Source organism: Clupea harengus, chromosome 17 (genome assembly GCF_900700415.2).
Source record: "Clupea harengus chromosome 17, Ch_v2.0.2, whole genome shotgun sequence".
Classification (NCBI taxonomy): domain Eukaryota; kingdom Metazoa; phylum Chordata; class Actinopteri; order Clupeiformes; family Clupeidae; genus Clupea; species Clupea harengus.
Window position 1 is genome coordinate 23193510 of NC_045168.1, and position 15939 is coordinate 23209448.

At 46.2% G+C, this 15939-nt stretch overlaps 1 protein-coding gene across 10 annotated transcripts in view; it reads right to left on the reverse strand.

Moving 5' to 3' along the window:
- The window catches only part of relch (RAB11 binding and LisH domain, coiled-coil and HEAT repeat containing), a 40220-nt gene extending 24314 nt beyond the window's left edge, over positions 1-15906 (reverse strand). The window contains exons 1-12 of one of the 10 annotated variants that reach the window (XM_031584341.2): positions 15311-15906; positions 14886-14939; positions 10504-10593; positions 7435-7506; positions 7210-7265; positions 6957-7070; positions 6648-6839; positions 5937-6028; positions 4931-5203; positions 4105-4180; positions 3753-3848; positions 3376-3399 (exon numbers count right to left, since the gene is read on the reverse strand). In XM_031584341.2, coding sequence (XP_031440201.1) covers positions 3376-3399; positions 3753-3848; positions 4105-4180; positions 4931-5203; positions 5937-6028; positions 6648-6839; positions 6957-7070; positions 7210-7265; positions 7435-7506; positions 10504-10593; positions 14886-14939; positions 15311-15767 — 1596 coding nt within the window. In that variant the 5' untranslated portion in view covers positions 15768-15906. The remainder of the gene's footprint in view (positions 1-3375; positions 3400-3752; positions 3849-4104; positions 4181-4930; positions 5204-5936; positions 6029-6647; positions 6840-6956; positions 7071-7209; positions 7266-7434; positions 7507-10503; positions 10594-14885; positions 14940-15310) is intronic. The other 9 variants (XM_031584342.2, XM_031584340.1, XM_031584345.1 and 6 more) reach the window with 9 other exon arrangements.
- Positions 15907-15939: the final 33 nt, after the last annotated feature.

Genomic DNA, 15939 nt, shown 5'->3' on the forward strand with positions numbered 1-15939 from the left:
TCTTATTTGGCCTGAGAGCACTGACTGGTATCCTCGTGTTGCTCTGGCTGTGGCTTAAAGTGCACCTTTAACAAATGCCAGAGGGCAAACCTCAGCGGGGGGAGGAGGCGAGAGGGAGAAAAAAAAAAAACAAAGGTGCAAAATAAACCTGTGGCCGAGCTGCCGGGAGGGAGACGCCAGGCTTGTTTGGTTCTCCATTTCGCTCACTTCACCTAACCTACCTAAGAGGAAGGCAGGCAGGCAAGCCGCCAAATGTCACTGGGAGCAGACTCTCTTTTCTCAGAGGGACACGTGTCTGAAGGTGTGCACTAGGGAGCTCAACACCACAACACTACACAGGGTGCTCTTTTTAAATGTTATATTTTCATATTCATTTTGAATTGCTACTGTATTTGTGTGTGAAAAAGAGACAGAACCAGAGAGAGAGAGAGAGAGAGAGAGAGAGTCAGACAAATGGACAGAGATATAGACAGATGATCCGATAGACAAAGAGAGAGCCATAGACAGACACACAGATATAAATATAGACTGACACAAACAGACAGAGACACAGACAGACAGACAACAATACAATATCATTTTTATGGAGTCAGTAAGGCAGCACCTCTGAGCCCAAGATAGAGAGTAAGATGGATAGATAGATAGATAGATAGATAGATAGAGAGAGAGAGAGAGAGAGAGAGATAGAGAGAGAGAGAGAGAGAGATAGATAGATAGATAGATAGATAGATAGATAGATAGATAGATAGATAGAGAGAGAGTAAGATAGATAGAGAGTAAGATGGATAGATAGATAGATAGATAGAGAGAGAGAGAGAGAGAGAGAGAGAGATAGATAGATAGATAGAGAGTAAGATGGATAGATAGATAGATAGATAGATAGATAGATAGAGAGAGAGAGAGAGATAGATAGATAGAGAGTAAGATGGATAGATAGATAGATAGATAGATAGATAGATAGATAGATAGATAGATAGATAGATAGATAGATAGATAGATAGATAGATAGATAGATAGATAGATAGATAGATAGATAGATAGATAGAGAGAGAGAGAGAGAGAGAGAGAGAGAGAGAGAGAGAGAGAGATAGAGAGACGAGCAGTGGTGCTGGAGGAGTCGGAGAGAAATCATTCAAAGTATTTGGTTTGGCTGCTGTCCAGCTTGAGGTCTGGGCCTCACCCTGTCCCCGCTACTGTGAGCTAATGCGCATCTCAACACCAGTGCAGCCACATGAGATATGGGACAGCGCCACATGCTGTGTGTGTGTGTGTGTGTGTGTGTGTGTGTGTGTGTGTATATGTATGTGGCTTATGTTTGTTTGTTTTCAGATCAATTACCTCTCGACTACAGGGACTAGTAAAAGCAGCTCAACGTGAACACTATGATCTGGAAAGCACTTGCTTGTCAGGGTGCAGACAAGGATTGTGTTTTATGCAAACACACTAAAATCCTTACAGCTTCCCAAGCGCTGCCTTGCAGGCCTCCTTCTGCCTTGCGCAACAATAGCTCCAGAACTGTACACTTCTGAATCCCCCATTCTGGGCAAACCAATGGGCTTTAATTTCGCCCTCTGGACCCCCACCCCCACCCCACCCCCTATCCTCTCTAACCACACCAGACCCCAAACTGTTGAAATTACATATCATAACAACCATCCATCATGCTCACTTTGACAAGCGGTCTATTCCCCTCTTCCCTATCTCTTTAGTGCTGGGCTTTAGCAAACGTTTCCCACCGCATTACCGGTCCAGTGAGGGGGAGCTTAAACACTTCCAAGTGGGAGCAATTCTATGGCTTTGGCAGGTGTGTGACAAGCCCTGGTGGTATATCCAATATCTCAATAGCTCTCTCTCTCTCTTTTGTTTCTTACCCAACCACCCCTCCACACCAACCCCCACGCGCGCGCCCTGGTGTCCTGTCGTTGGAGGTTAAGTGCTTTGGGTGTGCCCTTGGACTGGAAAAGGAGCCGCCACGAAACAGTAGGAGTAAATACACGAGGAGGGAGAGCGAGGAAGGCAAGAGAGGGGGAGTAGAGAGTGGAGGAGGAGAAAGTGATGGTGGTGGTGGTGATGGTGGTGATGGTGGCAGAGGCAGGTACAGACCTAACAGTCATGATTAACAGATAAAGCTCAAAGTCCACGGAAGGAATGAGGAAAAGGGGCTGATCTGTGCTGAGTTTGTTTTCTTAAAGGTTCTGGAGGGTGGCCAGACTCCACCAAACTGTCAGTAGGACCGTAAGAAAAACAAAGCTATGCAAATCAGCAAGCTTTGGGAGGTGTGGGAGAGAGAGAGAGAGAGAGAGAGCGAGAGCGAGAGAGACTCTTTCAACCCTCAGCACAACCACAGGCCTGTTCTCACCAGGTGATGGGACCAGAGTGTTGGGACATATGTGTCTGTGCGTACACTTGTGTTTGTGTTTGTGTGTGTGTGTGTGTGTGTGTGTGTGTGTGTGTGTGTGTGTGTGTGTTTGAGTACATATGTGTGTGAATGTGTTTCTACAGGACATGACATGTGTTTGTTACTAATGTCTGATTGCCTCTTTCACATTTGTGGGCCAACAAAAGCACCATTACCCCGGACGGAACCTGCCAATTTCCCTCAAGCAAAACGATAGTGAAACACTACGCTGAAAAGTATCATGTTAAAGTAGTTTCTGTACAATTGGTTGCAATGCTCATAGTGCATTAACTTCCTACTAACTTACATTGTCCCAAAATGAGTTGTTTTATTTCCAGCTTCACTGTACGGTTATCTTCAGTAAATGAATAACAAACCACACACACAAAATGGTGTTTTTAAGTCTTATGAGAAATGAGGGACGCTGGGTTATTGAGGGTAAGTCTCAGCTGTGAGAAGCACGGTTCTACTGAACGCTGTAGAAACACGAAAAACACAAAACCACACACACTACTCAGCATTATTAGTGGAGATTTACAGCAGGAAAAGGAAGCCCAAAGTGGTCTGCTTGTTACTGTTCCTGCAATTGCGGCACACAGAAACCTCAGCCGTTTTTAACACACACACACACACACACACAGACACGCAAACAAACACGTGCACACGCGCACACATGCACGAACGCGTGCACACACGCCCAAACACGCGCACACACACAAACACACACACACACACACACACACACACACACACACAAAGCCTCAGGAGCTGAGGTGAAATGTATAAGTTTGCTCTTTTAGTGCCGTGATGGCAGATCCAGAGCCAGCCAATGAGAAGCCAAGTGGAAGGAGAGATGGACATGGACACATACACAGACGGGCATGGGTGGGTTAGGGTGAGGGGGGTGAGGGGGGTGGCGCGGGCGCAGCCTGGGGGGGGGACAGGATGCTGAAAGCGTGCCGATGCGATCCACTCACCTGACACAGGTGTGCAACCATTCTCTGGAAGCAGAGAGGCATGCATGAAAGCGAGAGAATGTGTGAAAACAAACGAAGAAAAAGAATCAAACGGACACCAAAGTACAGTGGAGGAGGAGGAGGAGAGGTAAGGAGGAATGAGTATCGGTGTGAGAAAAACCAAAAAAAAAAAAAAACAGTCCAACTTGACAATGCTGAAATCCAAACAAAAAAGACAGAAGCAGCCACAGTGGACCGGACAGCCATAATGGAAAGTGGGGTGGGGGTGTGTGTGAGTGTGTGTGTGTGTGTGTGTGTGTGTGTATGTGTGTATGTGTATGTTTGGGGGTGGGGTGGGGTGGGGTATTGAGTGGAAGGGAACACAGGAGGGGACAAACCTCTCGCTTAGCCAGCAGGACGTTGGGGACGATGTGGGGTAGGCAGCGGCCCAGCATCAGCATCACACTCTCCTCACTGTCTGCGATACGGGACACCTGCAACACACACACACACACACACACACACACACACACACACACACACACACACACACACACACACACACACACACAAAAAAACAATCCATCAGCTATCAGTGATTAAAAATGAGTTCCTCATCTCAGAACACCCCCAAGCACAAACCTTTAGCCACCCCAGCTTAAATCCGCCCTGTCCAAGCATGTTGTGGTGGTGGTGATGACGGGTGGTGTGTGTGTGTGTGTGTGTGAAACCGGAGCCTCCGTCACTTACCTCTGAGCCGAGGCGACTGTCAGCAGACATCCGACAGAAGGACAAAAGCGCCTGTTGAAAGGCAGGAGACAACTTCCTGTCAGGGGCACAAGCAAATAAATAAACAAACAAACCAAACAAACAAGCAAGACTTTACAAATCTTCAAAGAATGAAACAAAAACAGGATTTTACAGGCCCCTCAACGACCAGGCACAGCTCCATTTATGAATGCCGTTTCCCTCCTATAAAGAGGATCTGAAGTTTTAAAGTGCTGCTGACGCTGCTGAGAGTGCAAAAGGAGGTCAAATACTTGAGCAAATCCACATTTACTGTCGCTAGTTTCCCCCTCTAGCCGGATAGCAAAAGTGATGACACTCTGAATAAGTTGCAGGGTCAGTAGGAGAGCCCTGTTATGGCAGAACGCTGACAGCCCTGTGCATCTGCTCAAGGTGCCATCCTGCCCCCTAGTGGACAATCGATGGAACAAAACAGACACACCACCTAGTGGCAAAATTACTCCACTCCATGATTCTGTTGCCCTATAAGATTTAATAAACTCTTTTTCTTTACAATGAACATGTTTGAGGCAGAGAACTGCTTTACTTCACATGTAAACTGGACAAACTATACTGTGTGGTTAGAGACCTGTGTTTCAAAAGACTTTTTGGTACAATCTAGAGTCTTTGTCTCTACCTAGTAAACATGTGGTTGATTTAAAAGCGCAATGTAACTTCAAAGTGCAAATCTATACATCAGGTTGCAATAACTACACACAGCAGATTGAGATAGATGTGTGTGTGTGTGTGTGTGTGTGTGGGTGTGTGTGTGTGTGAGAGAAGTTTTCACCTGTTGGGCCGGTCGAGTTGGACGGGCTCTTTGCTGTAGGGCGGCTGGCTTTTTAATTTGCTGTGGTGGGGCGTGGGCGTGGCCGGGGCAGGAGCAGAGGCGGGGTTAGCGCTAGTGTCCTTCCCCTCCTCTTGCCCCGTCACACGCCGGATGTCCAGATACTGCCCGTTGTCCAGCGACGCCCGGTCCTCCGCCGAGTCCAACCTGGACTGACCCATCTCCATGGCAACGGACAGCGGGGCCGAGACATTCTTCTTCAGCTCCTGGATCTCACTGCAAATAAACCGTTTGGGTCAGCACCCTTTCATGTCTACCTGAAAGGTTTCCGCCGGCTTATAAAAGGTCAGCAACACTTGAAGATGAAAGGAATGGATTAAAAATGTAAAACAAAAAAAAGACTGAATGAGAGAGTGAGAGAGAGAGTGAGAGAGAGCAGGAGAGAGAGCGAGAGAGAGAGAGAGAGAGAGAGAGAGAGAGAGAGGAGCGCTTCACCAGAGAGGCATAGTCAACTCTGGGCTAATACAATGAATAAATGTCAGGTTGTGAGTGCTAGTCCTTGTAGTTGAAGAGTGTGTGTCTGTGGTTGTGTGGTGTGTGTGTGTGTCTCTCTGTTGTGAGTGCCAGCTCTGATTAGAGTCTCCTGCAGAGAAAGTGATTAGGCCAGAGCTGGACTAAAATGTGCAATGCAGAACCCTAAAGGGGTCTTCAACCTTGGCTTGTCACCAAGAGTCTAAAAGACAGACTGGTGGTGAGGCTCTTTTGGCTTTCAGCTTCAGAGCAATTTTCAGTTTTGAGTTCTAAAACATGAGTTGAGTTCCAGTGTTGCCTGGAAAGGTTTCTCTATGTGGAAGACATTCAATGCAAAATGGGGTTTGTTTTTCCCAGGACACTTTAGGAAACCTAAAAGACTAGAGTTTCTGTGTTAAAAAAACTCTACACAGGTCCTTCAGGGTTTTGAAAGAACCACTGCGGAACCTTCGAATGCAGGTGAAGGAGACAGCGGTACCTTTGCAGTTTCTTGATCTGCTCGGCCAGGGTCTGCTTCTCGTTGTTTAAAAGGCTGATCTGGTACTCCAGCTCCTCGACTACCTCTGTTTGCTGATGGGAGAGAAAAAGAAAGAAAGAAAGAAAGAAAGAAAGAAAGAAAGAAAGAAAGAAAGAAGGAAGGAAGGAGATAGAATGAGAGAGAGAGAGAGAGAGAGAGATCAGCTACATTTGCTAGTTACAGTTGTGAAGATAGATAGTCAGCTAAAAAAAAAAAAAAAAACACCGGCCAGTGGTCAGAGAGGTTCTTGTCTTGAGACCTTTAACATTGAGCTGGGGCTAATCAATAGTGTACCTCCTCTTTAACTGCACTCTCTGGGCAAAAATGCTTTATATACCCATACACTGTCACAAGTGGCATCAGATCCTAACAGGTGCTTTGCATCACCACAGATGATCTACAAGCATAGTACCTATGAGAGAGGTTCTTATGAAAAAGTTATTTATTGTACTCTCACACTAAATTCAATCTACAAGCGTAGTACCTATATGAGAGGTTCTAATGAAAAGGTTATTTATTGTACTCTCACACTAAATTCAATCTACAAGCGTAGTACCTATATGAGAGGTTCTAATGAAAAGGTTATGTATTGTACTCTCACACTAAATTTGCTTAGTGTGGAAATGCATGGTGAACATCAACAGTGTGCCCCTCATGCTCATGTTAGCTCACCTGTATGGTTTCAGTTTTCTGCATGGGCTGCTGGGAAATGCAGTCCCCAGCAAGTTCCCCGGCCTCCACACCTACAGCCACATCCACCGTCTCCCTGAGAGACAGCATGCTGTTGCCACAGTTACGATACAGCTGAACGAGATCGGGGGGCTTTGGAATGTTCAACCCCACGTCATCCCATAACTCAAAGTCCTGACCCAAAGAGAAAGTTAAGAACAGTTAAGTGAAAAGTGTACACCTAAGACAGCAACTCCCATTTCCATTAAATTGCTAAGAAAGAGTTGCATGGATCAAAATATCATCCTTTACCTGGTCATCATTTTCATCAGAAAATGTTATGGCAGATAACTTGTATTCATTCTTCAATAAATATTCATTCACTAAAAAATTTAAGGCTCTTTTCTCAAGAGAGCGGATGGGTTCCTGTAAAGACACAGCAAAGAAACAAGATGAAACTTTGATGAAACAAACACAAATGTAGTAAAAATACGAATTCAAATCATATCATGTCTAACACTCGTAACACATAGGTCATGCCACATCCAATGCAGTCGCACCAGACCTGAATTTCAGGGCTGGATTTGAAGTTTTTTCGCTCCTGGGAGGGATTGTCACACTCTAGAGGGGAAAAGCAGGAGATAAAAAAGGAGAGAGAAAGAGAGAGAGTTACTGACTTCTTCTTCCTCAGGACAGGAGGGAGGGCCTCCGGTGTAAGAGGAGCTCCCGGAGCACAAAGGAGAGAGAGAGAGAGAGCGAGAGAGAAAGAGAACATATTAAAGTACGCCACCTGCTGCCTGAGTCAAGTTGGCGCGCAGAGCCTGAATGGTCTCCTTGGCTTTCCGTAGTTCAAACTCCAGGACTGGACAGGGAGGGGAGGGGGGGGGGGGGGGGTCACACACAGATACACACACAGATACACACACACGCACACACACACACACAGGCACACACACACAGGCACACACACACAGGCACACACACACACAGGCACACACACACACAGGCACACACAGGCATCCAACCGAGGAAAAGGGAACGGAGAAACAAAACAAGGAAACACAAAAGTAACAAGGATGGCCATGATGAACTCAAACTGAAAAATCAACAAGTATTCTGAAGAAGCTGGAGCAGAAAGAGAGAGAGAATAAATGAACAAACAAATAAACAAACACAAACGAGCATGCAAACCATGGACCTAATGAACACATGCAGCAGAGGTAGCTTGGAAAGCTGGCAAGAGGAAAATCCATGCACAGCTTTGCAGTCAAAACAAAGCTAGCTGTCTGACCAAGGATTTTACACTTCTTTTCCAGGCTATACAAATTTGACAAAAGAAAAAAAAAATCATAACAAAAAAAAGAGTTCAAATTGTGCCCGAGAATTGGCCTTCAAAGTCACATTTATTTTACAAATCTAGAATTGCCCACAATATCAAATAGTTGAAGACCAACAATCATATAAGACCAACAATGAAAATGGGAGGGCTTTTAGAAATAAAAGAACTTAAGGATACGGGGTCTGCAATACAGGGTCATTAGTGTGTTAGCTAGCTCCTGATGCATCTATACAGCAACAATTTAGTGTGTTATAGACACAGTAGATTAAGGTGACGTAGAGTCCACATTAGCTAATGGTTCAAGCTTTGGATTTAGCTTCTATCGTATATATATACACAGTCAGGCTGAAGAGCAACACATGACTTGTCTTTTCTTTCTACAAAAAGGAGCTGGGACACACGTCTGCATGGAGTAGGCAGCAGCAATCCTGCTAGCTCTTAAACGCATGTTCATTAAAAAAAAAATATATAAAGAAGAAAACACTGTAGAAACATGGATAGCAGAAGACACGTTGCATGGTGTGCACTAGTGACCTTCGACCTCTGCTAAATGCCGAATAGGGGCGGTGGGCGAAACGATCCTCTCCCACTGAACAGTCCACGGTTTCTGAGCTTCAAACGTCAAGGCCCAGATCATGGAAAGACAGTGAGTCACCTCTCCGTCTACGGAGAGTCCCACAGGGTTCCCTGCAACCCCCCCCCCCCCCCCCAAAAAAAAGCACCAATCAAGATAGAAAAGGTGGGGATACGGTTTCTCCAACCCGAGAGGTCATCCAAAGGGGTGGGTGGGGTGGCCTTGCAGGTTTGCCAGGAGGTCAGAAGTGCACGCGATGCAAGCTCAACAAATGGCACAACTTAAGAACAAGCAAGAACTTGTAAAAAAAAAAAGAGAAAAAGGATAAAAGCAAAAGAAACGGAGGACGGGGTATGTGCTAGCCTGGATGGCTGTGTGGTCCAGTGGTTTGGCAAAAGCATCACTGGGGTTGATAAACATCAGAAAGCCAGAAAACCCGGAGTCAGACAGCGGCCAAACGCTCGAGCGGGCAGGCGCCCTCTGCTGCATGGCTCCTGGAGTAGCCTGCTACTTACCCATTCAGGGTCTAACAGCTAACACCCTCAACATTTAACTTCACTTCACTTCGCTGCATTTCAATTTTGGATACACCTTCAACTGAGAAGACCTTAAATAAACCAAATGGATAAAACGTTTCCTCTATTTCACTCATTTTGGCATTTCAAATGGAGATTTTTTTGAACAAACACACAAAAAAAAAGGGAACTGAATAATATGCACATACACAGCAGTACAGAACATTACTTTCATGCAGAATTCCGTGTATATTGATGTTAGCGCTGCACATAGGCTTTGTTCGTTTCATAAAATCATAACAAAAAGCAAAAAGTCAATATCAAATTCCTAACCATGTTCCCTGACTGAAAACTCCATCTCCATCATCTGGTCAGGATAAGCTACGGCTATAAGATAATGACGTGGAGAACCGCTCTCTTCCAGACCACAGGTCTGGCACTGACTTTAAGAGCAACGGGTAATAAAAGCAGAGTGTATTCATCATGTGATTTCTGAGCTTGTAAGCTAAACTGGCAGGCAGCAGCAGCGTCTGCTGCTTTCAGCGCTGCCGGGCCAAGAGGAACTCTCAGATGCATTAAGATCCACAGTCACATGGCAGAAAGACACAGTCCCTGTCTCTAGGGCTACAAAGATCACAGATCCTTCCAAAAAAAAAAAAAAGCATGCGTCTGTTCTGTGACAAAACAAGCTTGGTGTCTGCAACATTTGTCGGCGTCAATTAGCACCCTCCCTCTGGGGGAGAATGAGACTTGGAATCTGACAGTAAGGCCAAGGCGAGTCATATTTCTTTCGGGGCCCGGGGCCCGGCTCCAAGGAGTTCGCTAAACCCAACAAGTTCCACATTTGCATTGCAATCATTCATTTTAAGAGGCCCCTTTCTCCTCAGTGCCCACGGGTGTGCTAATCATCTCTAGAAGACCCTGCTATGCCCCTAAAACCTCTTGTGTCTCGCAGTACCAGTTGGGCCAGTAGAACTGAATGTTTCTAGGAACTGGAAGCGCAGAAGGCATTCATGAGATGGTGCGCTGCACTAAATTGGCAAGCACATACTGTGGCATTGAGGATTGATGCTTTGCGTGCTTTGCTTTACTCTTGGAAAAAACAGAGTCGTATTTTGGGATCGACTCTTACTTCTGGCAAGAGAGAATTCATCCTTTCCTCACCAATTACCACTAATGTTTGCAGATGATTAACTTTCATGTATTTTAACCTAAGAACTCCTATCATGCCCTGAACTAAGGCAATTGTTAACATGAAATGTTTCTTTAGAATCGACTCTAACAACAACCTTTTTAAAAAAAAAGAGAGAGAGAAATGCCTCCCAAAAAGTTGGCAAGTAAACTTCATTGTAATGCAATGGCTGCTCTGATCTTCAGGTGCGATGCCCGCTTTCGGCGCCCCTTTAGCATGTGGCAGAGGGGCCTGCTTACCTGCCACCTTCTCGTCTGACTCTCGATTGCCGTCATCTGAGTAGCGGGCGAAGTCCAGCGAGTCCAAGGTGCTGATGCTCCCAGCGCGATCTGTAAACGGAGAGGACATCTCAGTGCTGTTGGTGTGCACAGCTTTTCCTAGGGAGAGCGCTCTCTCTCTCACACACACACACACACACACACGCTGGCACACACACACGCTGGCGCACACACACACACACGCTCGAGCACACACACACACGCTCCGGCACATAAACACACTCGCACACACGCTCACGCCTACACACACACGCTGACGCTCACACACACATTCTCGCGCACCCACACACACACACTCGCACACACACACACACGCTCACGCACACACAGATAGATAAACACAAGCATGCAGACACTCCCAAGATGCTAAGCACACATTTCTCTCATTAGCGCACACACAGACACAATCACAATCACAATCACAATCACAATCACAATCACACACACACACACACACACACACACACACACACACACACACACACACACACACACACACACACACACACACACACACACACACACACACACACACACACACACACACACACACACACACACACACACACACACACACACACACACACACACACACAATCCCCATCAGCCAGCCATGAGCAGAAGTGCCAGGCTGGGCGTGGATATTTTGGGTCAGGCTGATAAAGGAGTGTTTCTGATGGTGTGTTTGCCGCAGGGCCATCAGTTTGTCACCCTGCGGGGCTGAAGTTTACTGGCAAACCCAGAGACACGCAGCGCCTCCTCCATCTGTCTCTTCAGTGTGTGTGTGTGTGTGTGTGTGTGTGTGCCTGTCCTCTGTGTCGAGCTGAGCACAGGGCTTACTCAATCAGCCAGACAAAGAGGTGCGCGCAAAGACATGGCCTAGCTGCACATTCAAAAGTACTGCTCTCATTGAATTGAATCCTCTCAATTGTGGTGTACCAACCACAAAACAAGGGAGACCAACAGGGCATTTGACAACACCCTTACGCTAACAAAGGCTTCAAGCTCACATTTTTGGGGCTAGCCTGATTGTGAGAAAGCCCAACAGATAGCCCAGTTAGCGTTGCTGTGTTCCATCCACCACACCCCCCTCCCCCCCCCCCCCACCTCAGCTCACGCTCAACAAAGAGCGGAGATTCCTGAGTAATGAATATGGATCACATGTTGAAGGATGAGCAGAGGCCACACAAAGCTCCCACTCTCCCCTCCTCCTGAGCTGGCCCAGGCCAGACCAGCCCAGCCTGGGACTGTGACCACCAGGCAGCTAGCACTGAGGCTGGTCAGCAGCCACCTCCAAATGAGCAGCCCCACGGGAACGTGATCTCTCATCTCCATGACAACGGCAGGCTTGTCCTATCAGTGTCGTGTGACACTGGCACCTCTCGGCCAATGGAGCGGAGAGGGTTGGGGTGGTGGTGGTGGTGAGGGGTTGCCTTTGATGTGAGGCTGGCAGGGTGTCGGTCTCCGACGCTGTGAGTCTCAAGGGGAGAATTTCTGGAAGAGCACCTGATTTGGCTTCTCAGTGTTAGGGACTCCCATTTTTTGCTGGGTGTGAGCTGAATCGGAATGCCTTTCTGGAGGCTTGGTAGTCAGCACCACACAGGCCCAGCTGAATAGACTTCCTGTCAAACAGGTCAACGGGGAGGGGTGGAGCAGTTTTCTTAAACCTCTTAGCCTACTTTTTTTCGATCAGGTATCTCATGGCAGATCTGCTGCCAGAAACACGCTTCCAGCATATCTAGATTTAAGATCAGATGGGTCAGGATATGTCAACATTCTAACTGAACAGGTCTGTTGTGCCCTCATGATCCAATGAAACTAAGAGGACAGAAAGGGCATCACATTTTGTAGAAAAAAGTGTGTAAAAAAAAAAGACTAATTTATTCCAGTTTGATACTAATGAGAGTAAGAGTGGCGGTGATGCGATCATGTGACCTTGTATTCTTAAGGTTTTCAAGAGGGGGCTAGGGCTGACAAAGGCAAGTACACCGTGATAACAGGCCAAGTACACCGTGATAACATGCGTATAAAGCATGACTTGTCAAAATGTAACTGAGCTTGAGATTCTATTTACTTTTCACAGTGTTCTCTATGGAGGTTTTAGATGGCCTGTGTTAAAGCCTTTCAGGAATCTGTGGAGGAGGTTCCAGTAAGCTCTGATAGTAGTGTGACTAAACAGCAGCTACTCTAAGAAGTCAGATAAAAAAATTAAAAAAAAGACACAGCCATTCAAACTTAGTGAGTGTCCTCAGATCACCACAAAACAGACTGAATTCACCGCACTGCAGAAGGATCTTGCTCCCTGATAGTGCACCAACAGAGGGAATTGCCTGTGATTAAAAGCCCACCAAAGTATTGTATATATAAGCAACAGTAGGCATCACTACTGTCAAATCACCCTCTAAGGTATAGTTCCTGTCAAACCAAATCAAATCACATCAAGAGCTCCAGGCTGCAAATATTTATCTGTCCAAGGTTAAAGTGAGCAGAGAGAGCTCAATATCATTGCATTATCCTACTTGCAGACGATTCCAATTTGCTGTGTTTGGAGACTGTCACATAGACAGTGACAGAGAGGCTCCAGGAAAGGATAGAAAGAGAGAGGAGGGAGGGGTAGAGAGAGAAAGAGAAAGGGTATTATAATAACCCTGTCAAACAACTGTTCTGGTAAAATATTACAATGACAACCTAGCTTACACGCACTGCACGATATAGGCATTGTTCCGTCGCAACTGATTTGCAGCTAGCCTACATCGTAAAAATAAGTGACGCCTGAACACTTAATGAGACACCTCTCACTCCACACTTTCTATTACCAACAACAAGTGACAGCTTTGCATCTCTGCCATGAGGCGTTTCTTCTGTTGAGGGGAAACGGTGTTGTATGGGAGAGGTTGAGTGAGCTTCTCAGCATCCTGTATAAAGGTCGACACAATAGACTGGAGCTCTGGAACCATCTGCTAGCCCACGGCAGGCTGCCAGACAGGAGCCTTGTGTGTTGCATCGCTTACGGAATGGCAGAGGAGCCAGAGTCCTCCAGCAGCAAAACCCGAGCACACATCCCTCGCTCTGTCCCGCTCGGTCTGCAAGTCTTCCTTTTCTTTCTGTCTGTCTGTGTCTCTCTCTCTCTCACTCTCTTTCCCTCTCTCACCTCAGCTCCCTCATCTCACCTGAAAATACTCCACAGACGGATACAATTAGACACACATGATGACAGCCAATTAAGAGAGGCCATCTGCAGCTTGACCCACCCCTCATACGAGCAGACAATGAAGGCTCTGCTTAGACCTCGGCCTGAACAGTGCATATGATCATGTCAACTAGCCTAATTAAAAACGAGATATGTCCCATTGTGTGCTACCCTCAGAGAGTGGATATTGTGTCATAATTAGAGTGCTCTACAGGTCATGTTCTCCTCGCTACCTCATCCTCAAAGCTGGAGTGTAAAAAGGGCTTGTCTGACATACTCCTCAGACATTAATTTACTCGTGTTTGACCTCACTGTGAAACTGGTACTTTGTCAGACCAGCTGCACCTGAATGCAGCGTTGGATTTGTATTTGCCAACTACTTGTAAAATTCTGTATGCGTCACCTTATCTTTTGTTAATTCTGTATGTGTGTAGTATTATGGCATCTGATTGTGGGGGCAGATTAAAGTGAGACCAGGGAGCTCCATATAAACCTGCTGCACATTCAATGTTTAATCAAGCCATTCTCTTAGTTTTGTCAGCCACCCACATTCAATCGGCTAAGAGTGGCAAAAAGCTCTTGCGAGCAGTACTCAATAAAACAAAACACCATTACAAACTATAGTATAGGGATTACAAACAGTATGTTCAGAGGACACGCACCAGGTAATCCACTGCAGACCTCACAAATAAAAATACAAAGTCCGTCATCAAAGACACATCATAATCAGAAAAGAACATACAAAATAACGACAATGGCAATGCTGAAACATTGGCAGTGCAAAATGTCACCTACAAAAGATGGATTATTCAGTCAAACAATCAATCTGTAAATCATTTAAATTAACCCACTGTAGGAGAGTGGCACTGCACACAAACAATTCCCAGATCACTTCAAGCCCATGCAAAAGGACAAAACCCTCTGAAGAGAGAAAAATCAAACTAGCTCCCATGCTAATAAAGGTCAGAAGTCAACAATAAGAAAACAAACAGCTGGAAAGATGATTAGCTAAGGTCGCTAGAAATCAACCATTGGATAATATACTGGTAAAGAAGAGCCACACGACAGGAATGCCAAAGAAGGAGTCAGTCATGATTGTTCCCCAAACAGAGCAAACGGTGGTCGGAGAGGGCCTCATCTAGCCACTACATACCAAGTACATGAACAGCACCGTTTTTTCTTCTTTTCCTATCCTGCACCTGTGCAGCTGGGTTCAGTGAGGAAAACTCCACAATGATCATCAGCGAAGGTTATCAAATTCAAAACATGACAATGACTCTAGTGCCTAACATAAACGTATTGTACGTGTTGGCTCTCAAGTAGGTTATATTTAGGAATACAGACTGATGTTAACAAGCTATAGGTAAGGTAGAATTAGCTAGCCGGGGCTATTACGGCTAGCTAACTGCTATTGCTTACATTGTTACATGTTAGCTATAGCTGACTAGCATTCCATTTTGACTGATTACAATGTTGACTGCGACTAGCAAACGCAGGTACAGTAGCTGTGGCTAGCTGTGTTGGTAGCATTACTGCGTTTGATTGTGTGGTTAGTAGTGTCTTTTACGATCCACTTACTTAGTGCTCCTCCGGGGCCAAGTCCTTGCTCTTTGCAAGCGGGTGGAGTTCCACTTTGCCTTTCAAAGTTGCCTGGGTTCGAGAAGTAATCCCGCAACCGAGGAAGCTCTCTGCCTGCCTCGAGTAGTTCTGTGTGAAATTCAAGGGCCGTGAGGATGTATTGATCCCGGAGTAACTGGGCAGCGATCACATCCACGGGAAGCCGGGTCTCTGCGTTGCCTCCGACAGCAGCGGCTGCTGCAGTCGAGACTGAAATTCCTTCCACACTGGGGCTGGTTCGGGTGCTAGATAATAATAATACCGCTGGCTCACTGTCCGCTTGCGGGGAAAATGGGTTGGTGCTCTGGCCTTGTGGTCCATCACTTGGGCTACGTTCGATGTCAGCGCCATCCGGTCTCCGCTCCGTTTCTTCCTCAGAATCACTGAGATTAAACGGGTTGACGCTGCCCGCCGCCATTTTTCCACGATAACAATCCAGACACCTAGCTAGCTATATCCCCCGTCTTCCTGAACGGACGACCAGCTAGCTAGCTAAGCTTTCCCCAATAAATTGAACAGCGAGAACGCGAGACTTTGCTAGGCTTGATTGACCAAATGTCATTTCAGTACCCGCCTCCCTGAAGGAATTG